Source organism: Pteropus alecto, unplaced genomic scaffold (genome assembly GCF_000325575.1).
Source record: "Pteropus alecto unplaced genomic scaffold, ASM32557v1 scaffold125, whole genome shotgun sequence".
Taxonomy (NCBI): domain Eukaryota; kingdom Metazoa; phylum Chordata; class Mammalia; order Chiroptera; family Pteropodidae; genus Pteropus; species Pteropus alecto.
The window spans coordinates 7098743-7109138 of record NW_006436888.1 but is presented as its reverse complement, the minus strand read 5'-3'; the positions used below and the strand labels follow the sequence as shown (position 1 = coordinate 7109138).

Sequence of the window (10396 nt, the reverse complement as noted above, 5' to 3'; positions counted from 1 at the left end):
GGATTCAAGTATTGGGGAATTCATCGATACACAACAAGGACACCTCAAGGACTTTCTTTGGGAAGGTATTTCAAGCAAGTTTTAATGTCTGAAAACACTGAGCCTTCAACTAGCTTCAAGCCCTAACCGCACACGACTCCCTCGGCCCTCCTCCCCGACTCCTCCGACCCCCACTACCACTTACACGTCCACACCTGTTCACACCGCGGTGACCTGTCGGAGACCCCCACGGGGCAGAACCATATCCCTTCTCGTCTCACCATATTCAACGAACTCTGTAAGTGCTCGATGAGCAACTGGTATTAGTAATAAACCATAAAGTTTTTACACACACACTTCTAAGCACCATAAGTCACTGATCCCTAGATAAATTTTATAACACACGTAAGTATTTATAGACATGCCTGGTAAGGCACTTAGCATCTGGGAAATTTGTCATTAGAACAGAATATATATAGTACAGAAGAAAACAGTATATGCATGAGTATGAGTCTAAGACAAATATAGCAGACAAATGGGTACATTATATAACTGTAAATTTGTACAGTTCAATATAAAAACAAAAATGAGTATACAGAGAAGCACATGGACTTTTCTCCTGAGTCTCCTTATAGGCTTACATGGTCAAAAGAAATTAGGGCTTCAAGTTTTGATACATAAATTCAGTACACTGGACAGAGCAAAGTCTGAAATTTATTTTGAAAGTTTTGTTTTGTTTTATTATCCCACATATTTCAGAATGTCTAGAGTTTGCCCAATGCACTTGCTGCCATTTAACTTCTGCTGAAGCTGGCCAGGTAAACCAATTTACTGGGCCTATTTCCTTGAGATTTAATTGTTCCACAAGTTCCAAATTTGTCCTCCAAAACTTAAACACCTCCCTTCACAACAACTTAAGGCCACGAACCTCTGACCCTATTCAATGTACCTCATTAGCACGTTTCCAAAACGGAGCCTTTGTGGGAAACAGAACCAAGGTTTGATCTTGGGAGGAGTGTGCCTGAGTCAATAATCACCAAGTCCCAAAGGTGCTGGACCTGTGCTCCTCCAGCCCTCTAAAATAAACACGTGCAAGTCATCATTTCTTCCCAAACTCAAGAAAAATCCACATTGGAACAAAGAGATAATGGCTGCAGCTGAAAAGCTGAAAATACATGACCAAAGCATCTCAGGGACAAACTTTAACTTAATATTGTCAGAACATCCTCGGTGGTGTTTTATTCACACAGCAAAAAAGACACAGGATAAAAATTCCAGACTGTTTTCAAGATAATAAAATGCCATATGATGGTGACTCACTGACTGACTAAAAGGGAAAAAAAAAATCCATAAACAGTCACAGGAACCTTGCTGCAGAATCTGGCAACACTGAATCTCCTCCACCTCACTTGGCTCTCACCTTCAGCGCGTGCATGTGCGCATGTACACACACATGCACGCACGTGTGATCATTCTGAAGCCAAACTGCAATTGGCTAATGGCTTACTCTACTGTTTAAGACAATATTTTATTCTTGACTCGCTCAATAAACCTGCTGAGAAAAATAAACAATGGGTTTCAATCTTATAAATAATCTAGAAAACAGAACTGCTGTGCAAACAGTAGAGGTGACTTATTGCCCATGATAAACAGAGCAGGAAGAGTCCCATGTGGCCAGGAGGCCTAAGTCCTAGTCTTATTGTCATGGGACACTAGAGTCAGCAGGGATTTTCTGTCCATACACAGTGTAAGGCCTGGGATGTCCAGGTTCCAACTGGTCTTTAAGACAGCATCAAAGCAGATCATGCAAACCAACATAAAGATCAAAAGATGAGCAAAAATTTCCTTTAAAACGCTTAAGAGTTTGAATCTTTTAGGACCACATATATCTATGGTTACAAGGTTTATCTACCCCTCATTCACATGTGTGAACACATATACAATTTCATTTTTAACAAATATTAAGGGCCTGTTATAGGGCACTAAAGGTGACAGAAAGAGGTATTAAAATGAGATTCCTGCCCAGAAGGCTTTACATTCTATATAAATATAGACATGCACGTGTGTGTGCAGAATAAAAATGCACGGGGGCGGGGAGGGGGGGGAGGGAGAAAAAGGAAGTAGAGTCTGAAGTCCAATACTGAAATAAAATAAATATGTATTAGAATGAAATACGATGCTGCTGAGAGGGTATAACTTCAAATAAGATTAAAACGAACCAATTATGCAAGGATTATGATTTCGGATCCATTTTAAAACTTATTTTTAATGTCAGCTTTTAAAAGACTAGATGTTTAAAACATCAGCAAACTGGATTTTCAAAGTTAGGAGGGGTTCACAGATCTTATTAAGGCTAAAAAATATCGATATACGATATAAAGTATGAGCTCTGAGTATATAAATTCATTGAATATAACCATAGTAATCGCAACTTATAAATCTTCTTAAAGACCATGTCAAACCACCCATTTGTTTTACTAGCTAATAAAATGGGCGAGTCTATTTTGGCTTAAAAGTCGTAAGTATCTCCATCTAAAAGTCACTAGGTGACTAAGATCCAACCAGATCATTAAGAAATAAGGGTTAGCAAATATCAAGAGTAAATAAATAACTGATCCTTACAAGCAGCACTGGGTTTAATAACACTTTAAAAGTCCAAGGCAGTTTTCATTTGAGTGCAGTTTCTGCAAGTGATACGTTGCATACAATCGAAGCACTTTCATGCCACCCCTACGAGTTCTAAAATTCAGGACAGGGCCAAAGGCAGGCCTAAGACCTGTACACTGACAGCAGGAGATACACGAGGACCTGGCTTTAAAAAGTCATTCAATTTTCAAAGACCTCCTTCCCCTCCCCCAACACCAGCACCAAAAGTTTCTTACATGCAAATTTCTTAACTGCTTCACTTACACAGGGGAGAATCAGCCAATCTCTCAGATAACGCCAGTCAAAACTGGCCCCCTGCCCAGTAAAATATCCACATAGTTTAGACTATCAGACGAACAGATTCCAGCCTCTGCTTCATTTTACTGGGAACAAGCCCCCTGGCAGGGGAATAACTACAGGATCAAACGACTGGCTGCCAAAATGCAGCGCCTGTTTCTATCGGTAATCGCTTCTGCCTTGCACGGAAAATTCCAACTCTATCTGCATCTACTCAAGGACAAGTTATTAAGAGAAAATGTATGGCACTTGAACGTCTATCCTTTTACGCAGTCTTGCCAACCTCTCAGGGTATTTATTTATATTTTGTATTCGTATGTAAGGTGTGCCAGTGAAAGAAACACATGAAAACACTGTAGTATTAAATACGTAAACTTCATATTAATGAGGTCATCCTTTCAAATAAAAAGGTTTCTATTAGAAACAAACAGGTCTAGCCTAGCCCGACTCACACACTATGACTACACGTCACAAAGCAAAGAGGACAACAGTTTTTATATGAAATATGACAGGAGTTACAGTTGTGTTTCTAGGAAAAAAAACCAGGAGATGGGAAGAGGGCTATATTAAGAAATTTCATTACTGATCATGAAAATAAGCCCAGATACTTTTCTATATGTTCGAAATACTCTGCAATAATTTGGAAAACAAAATCAAGTCCTAATAGTGAAATAATTTACAACTAACAGAACAAAAACAACTTATTTTAAGAATGAATGTGACATACAGGCTTAGGATTCTGCAGGTCTGCATTACTGTAAACAGCAGTGCTTCCGAAACTTTACTGTGCATTCCAATCACCTGCAGAGCTAATTTAAATGCAGATTCTGGTTCAATAGGAATGGATGGGAGCCTGGGAGTTTGCAATTTTAACAAGCTCCAGGTGATGTGATGATGCTGGTCTGAGGTCCGCACTGTGAGCAGAGAGGATACACAGCCTGTGCAGTGGAGGTCTCTGGTTTAAAACCAGAGACATTCTAAGGAATTGGCTTGGTGGCTGTAACATATTTGTGCCCTCAACGGCACCAACCTATTTCAGAAGCCCAGGCTTTGTTATGTAACTAGATTAAGCATTAATGAAACTAGGAAATTGTTTATCTAAGGTTATGATCTGAAGTTAAATAAAACTTCAGGCTCAAATTGAATGCTAGAGTCATTTTTAACCTCTTAATATTAACAGAATTTTGATTACTCAGTCCCAAATCCCTTTCTCAACAGTATTTATTCTTTGCTAGGGGAATATGCTCTGTGCAAAAGATAATTTGCCTGAAGAAATGAACAATTAATATTCAGTAGTAATGTACATATTTAATAGAATTCACTCCCAGAAATACGGCTAAAAAAGGTGGTTGGTTATTTTCATGTTATTTCTCAAATTAAAAATTTAAATCTCTAATACTTTTTATCCTATCATCCAAAGTTAAGAAAAAAACAAAAAAACAAAACTAAAAACCCTAAACATCAAAACCACCCATTCCTTCCCTGGGCTCTTGGTCCCATTCAAAAAAACAGTGACACATTTTCAACAGAAATAAAAAACAGACTTCCATTTCCATACATCCCTTTCAAGGCCCCATTTTCTGTCTTACTACCAGGCTGAACTGTTACAAGAACCTGCTCCTGGCCTCCTTCTTGTTCATGCTGCTCAACAATGCTCTGGGCACCTCAGCACATGCTCCATTGCTTCTCTTCTCCAAAGCTTTCAGGTCTCCAAAAACACTCTTTGGAGAGAGTGCAAAGTCCCCCAGAGTCTACCCTCAAGCCATAATTTTGGTCTAAGTCCCACTGCATCAGCTCGTGCAACCTTCTCTTCAACCACACCAATGTACTCGCTGGGCACGTTTTGCAATTTCCTGTCTCCATGCCTTTGCTCATGATATTTCCTGCAGCTGCAAAGTCATTTGTCCTCCACCCTCCCAACCAAAGCCTGTCAAAAAAACATATCCTTTCTTCAAAGTTCAGTTCAAATACCACACCCTCCAAAGAGCCTTCCAGAAGCCTTAGGCCCCTGCGCTCACTCTGGGGGGCCAGAACCTCCTCCCCACCCCGCGGGCCCCTGAGCACACATTGCCTGACATGGCAGGCATGCAAATGGTTCCTGTTCCCTGCTGTGATGCTGGCTCCCTGCCAAGCACGGATGGCACCTTGCTTCTCTTTATAGACACACCCACCCATTACAGTACTCAATGATATACAAAATTTCTAAAAATTGAAACCAAGTAGAATATTTAGCTCTGGTAATGGGATGTAGGTGAAAATGAATTTCTAGTAAATACTGATGCACCAGCAACAAAGTATACAAATAACATGAGTTTACTTTCTATTGGGCTAGGTAAAAAATAATATCAAAAATAACACTAGGAAGATGAGAAACACAGTTAAGGGTATAAGCCTTTTCACCTTCTTCCTCCCCAGAGGCTAATTACAACATTGGGGGCACCTCTTCCTTCTCTCAACCAAGTTGGAGCAGATCAAATTTTCTTCTCACTAACATTAGTTGCATCTGAGACAGGTCACTAAGGTAAGTGCCCCCTGTCTACTATCCAACATGGTTAAATTTGTCTGAGCAACAGTAGACAGAGCCACACACAAAGGCCAGCCAGGATTCAAGGGACAATCATTCAGGTGTCAGATATGGAATGTCTTTGGTTCAAACAACACAAACATATACTCGGCGTAAAAGAAGATACATGTTATTGTCACCTGAGTAATCATCTCATGGATTTTGAAGAAAACCGCAGTGTGTGTAAAAATCAAACAAAAAACTATTTCTGTAACATCCATGATTTTATATTATTCATAATATGGGTTCCCCTCTTGGTAATGAAAATTCAACTCTATTCAGTCTCCTATTTTTTCAAACATTAATTCAGCATCAAAGGTCATGTAATTCATCAACCGAAAGAGTAGCTGCAAGTGCTTACAGCAGAGCCTGGTTCCGATCATCTCAGAATCTCAGCCATGGGACACTCACTGTGATTTACACAAACGTATTCACATCCAAGACTCTGATGTGGTTTAGGCTAAACAGTGTCTTGAGAAAGAAGTGCACAGCCAAGGGGAATCTGAGATGCTTGGCAAAGATACCTTACTATATTTTACTACTGATTATACATCTTATAAGCTTATCGAGGGAGGCAAATGGTTATAGAGAAAGATAATGAACTACAGGATATCTGCACAACCATGATACTAAAATATTTAACTTGCAGTTATTCTCTTGGGTACCGTGAGGTTAACATGTATACCCACTCAGCTAAACCTCTATAAACAGTTGGTTTTCCACAATCACAGCCACTATTCCCACTTCAGTGGGCAGCAGTGTTCAGAAAAAAGCCCGATTTAGCTCCTGTGTAATAAACACCAGAAACCAAAAGAGCTAGGAGAGCTGTTTATGTCCAAGCCCACCAGGAACCTTTGTGTGCATAACAGCACTGAATGAACTAGTAAGAATGGAAGTCTCCTGGATAAAGCTTCAAGGCAAAGAAAATACACCCTTAAGCTAAGGCACTGCCCTCTAACCCCTCCAGTTTTTCAATTAAAAGTATTTTTGGCAAGATAGAGTAATAAAAACAGGTAATTTATTTTAAAAACAGGTAATTTATAGTTCAATTTGTTTACAAGTGGAAAATAATTCTGTACTTTCATAACAGTTAGCTATTCTAGGTAGTATTTAAGGTAGATGGGAAGAACAATCATTTTCAACTGTTTTTATGTACTCTCCATAGACATTATATTATTTAAATTTTCAACGTTATTCTAAGGGGCAGAAGGATCGTCCCATTTTACAGACGGACATTAAAGGACAGAGAAGTTGAATAACTTGCCCAAGGCCCGTAGCAGGTAAGTGGCAAAGGAGACAAGGACCATCATTTTGCTCTCAGGCACAGTGACAGCCAAAGACACACGAACATTTTATAAAGTTTATATGTAGCACATATAAAATTCTCATGCGAAATTTCCCATTTTAGAGAAAATAATTTTCCAGTCCATGTCAGGATTTCACCTGAACTTCCAAATGAACAGCTCAAAGGGGACTGCCACAGTTGAGAGATCGTCAAGTACTATAGTTACTGGGAAGGCCAAGAATAGAACACAGGTCTGCTGACCCCGGTACCCATGCCCAATCAGGCGTGTTCTTCTGGATGCTGACACCCTTCTGAAGTTTCAAGTCAGTTGCAAATAGCAAAGAAATGAGTTAATAATTCTGGCAAATAGAGAGAATGTGGAAAGTGTCAAAGGATTTGCTATAAAAGGAGGCATGACCGTATGAAGATTTCTACCAAGGAAGTTTTTCAACTAAGAACACTGGTGCTTGTGTATTTCCTCATCTTCTATAGCAAAGAACCTTTGCCCTCCCCTCCCTATGAGTTGTGAATGATTAGCTTGCCTTTGTTGATAACTAAGGAAAATATAAGAAGAGTACCTCCCCCAGCAGATTAGAATACTTATAAATTTACCCTTCGACCGAATTCCTCCAATTCTACGCAGAAGACAGCAGAACACTAGGAACAGTTAGTCAGTGTCACCTATGATAAATCTTTCGGTGCTGCAAACAACTCTCCCATTAGCCCTGATGGTCCTGCCCTGATGAAGAGGTTGGAAGCAGGAAGGCTGCTGGGTGCCAGAGGAGAGGGGGAGAGGTAGAGAGGAGCTGTGTGACTGGGAAGCTGAGATGGCAGAGAAGTAATGGGGAAGGGTCTAAGGCAAGAGGCACCTGAAAAGACCAGAGAATCAACTCAAAAGTTTGGTGTAAAGAGGACTTCTCTGTGGGAGAGAAAAGGCTACTTGTTGAGTTTGACACCATTGATAAGAATAAGGGATAACCAAGAGTAAGAAGAAAAACAGATTCAAAGACCCTCATCTAAGTTAAAGGTTGGCATTTCCAAATGCTAGACAGATTTCAGATTTAATGCTTAATCCTGTTATTATAAATTTAATTCTTAAAGTAGAAAGATGAAATAATTGGTGAGTGATATCTTGTATCAAATGCTTCACAGTTTGCAACTTTTAGCAGAGCACAGGGAGAGGTAAAACTTGAGTTGAGAAGTTATGATCTGGCCCCATCACATCAGGTCAAATCTGCTCATTAATCTCTCTCATTTTCACTCAAATTTAGTTGGCCAAACCAAAATTTCTACACTTGGGTGAAGGCACTGTAGTTTTAAAAAGTGCTTATCAAATTTCAAATAACTGAAATACTCAGAAAACTTTAAAGTATTTTTTTCACTGTTCTCCATAAAATACCTTTTTCCAATCTGGTCTAGGAAGAGCAAAAAAATGAGTTGGTTTTATTCATTGATTACACAATATATTTTAACATCTGTATTCTTTTTTTTTTATCATTCTCAAAATGATCCATCTCAGCATATTTAGATGTATAATATATATTAAAAGTTTAATCTAATTATGATTGATTGACGGAAAACCCCAATTTATAGGAGACTATACTGGAAATCTCAGACCTGTCTTCCCTAGGAGTTATCGCTGTTAAGGTACTATACAGAAAAAGTGTCCAGAAAGAGTTTGTTTTAAAAAAAAAAAGAAACCAATGAAAGAATCACAATCGACTATGAGGAAACCAATGAGTAACACCCAATAAGAAAACAGACAAACAAAAAAAACCTCACAAAACAACCCAGCTACTTTTATGAGTATTTTTCATCTCTCTCTCCCATCCCACTCCCAGAGGGAATGTCCAAGTACCCCCCTCACCCTACCTCCTGAGGGCGCCCTAGTTACCAGGCTCTGCTTCACCAGAGTGAGGCTGGTCCTGCTCCGCCCCTGTCCTCACTACTCCTGGGCCTAGCCAGAGGGACTATCCCCACCCTCCTCCAATAGCACCTGTAGGACACTGCAGATTAAGGAAAGTGAATCCCTTGCAAATATTCTCTTCATATAAACTTCCTCAGCAAACCCTCCTACCCCAAATTTGGTAAGAATACGCTAAGATCCGACTCTCAGCTTTGTGGAACACCAAAGAAGTTTTTTAAAGTCTCGTTTAAGAAATCTACAGGAATCCTTGTGTATCCATCAAATGAAAAGCGCAAAATTTTACGACCGAAAAATTTAAGAGTTAAAACTACTCTTTAAAACATAGCAACATTAAACATAGAAAAAGCTCCCCCTTCCAAGTCCCAATAGAATTCAAAGTATATGAGCTACAAACCACATCAACCAAATCTGAACGAGTGATAAATGACAGTTCCTATTTCAGCCACTGTATTTAAAATTAGATGTTAACTCCCCAACACCCCAGGCTGCCCCCCCACCCCGCCCACCACCCTGTTACCAAAGATGGTTCCGTTCTTAGAACAGAGGTCCACTTTCTTTGGGGGAGAAGCATAATCTGTCACTTTACTATCTCGACTCACGAGCTCAAAGTGGAGAAGTAAAACGAATCGGATCCGGGAGGCCGGCCCGGGTCTGGGCACCGCGCAGGGTTAAAGGAAACCATTTCATGAGACCGAGTGCGGAGAAGCAGCAGAGCGGCGAGGAAAAAACCAAGTTACATAAAGTCCAGCTGTACTCACTGTCTCCTTACTGGGGAGCAGCTCCTTCCTAATTCTGAAGAAGTTCTTGCCGTACTGCCTGAGCCCCTTGACGAAGCGTTTCTGTGATAAAGAGAAAAAAAAAACAAATGGGATGTAAAAACCGAAAACAAAACAGGATGTCAGCAAAGCGAAGATTTCTGCAATCAGCAGAATAACCAGCACAAAAAGCCCTAGCCAGGGAATACTGACTGCGGGGGATTCAGAAGCAGACCTGGGGCTCTCGGCCAGGGCAGGCCCGCGACAGCCTCCATCAGAACCCCAACCCACACCCCACAACGCACACACGCTTAGGGAAAGGACATCCTGTGTCTGAGGCTAAGAAGCAATCTGTGCCCTCTGTGCCACCAGTCTGTGCACCGGTCCACCAAGGCGTAAACAACAAATATGCCCCGTGGTTCCATAAAAAGGCACAACTGCTTTCTACCTGAGAAGGGGGCTTCTCAGAGCGCCGAGCCGGAGGGAGGGGACGGAGGGGACGGAACCAAACCTGGAGACTTCTCCCCAGAGGCACCCTGGCGGGTTAAAAGGCCCTTCCGTTAATCCGAAGAATTCACCGCCAAGGCACCGACATCGCGGAAGCCCACTTGGGGCCCAGACCCCAGCCGGCCTGCCCCGCCATCTCCGTCACTAAAAGCCACTTCAAGGCACCAAATAAAGAACCACCAGCACAGCACCCCTTCCTTCTTCCCGACGCCCCTCATCGCCCGCCCTTCCCCATTTCCTTAGCAGTTTGGAGACTTTCACTTCGTCCCATTCCTTTGGGGCAGCCCCTCCCCGCCCCAGTGAGGGTAGCTCCCGGCTCCCCTGGTCCCCAACCTCGGGGCTGGGGTCTCGAAGCCCCGTGGCGCGTGGCTGACTCCTGTAGCACCTCCCGGCAGGGTGGGCGCGGGGGCGGCCGGCAGCCACAGGTACGCGGGGCG

The 10396-nt window shown here is 41.6% G+C and overlaps 1 protein-coding gene across 3 annotated transcripts in view; it reads right to left on the bottom strand.

The window, feature by feature from the left end:
- RERE (arginine-glutamic acid dipeptide repeats) overlaps positions 1-10396 on the bottom strand; it is a 367252-nt gene that overhangs the window by 46236 nt on the left and 310620 nt on the right. For all 3 annotated transcript variants that reach the window (XM_015591356.2, XM_015591355.2, XM_015591354.2), the window contains one exon: positions 9456-9536. In XM_015591356.2, the coding sequence (XP_015446842.1) occupies positions 9456-9536 (81 nt within the window). The remainder of the gene's footprint in view (positions 1-9455; positions 9537-10396) is intronic.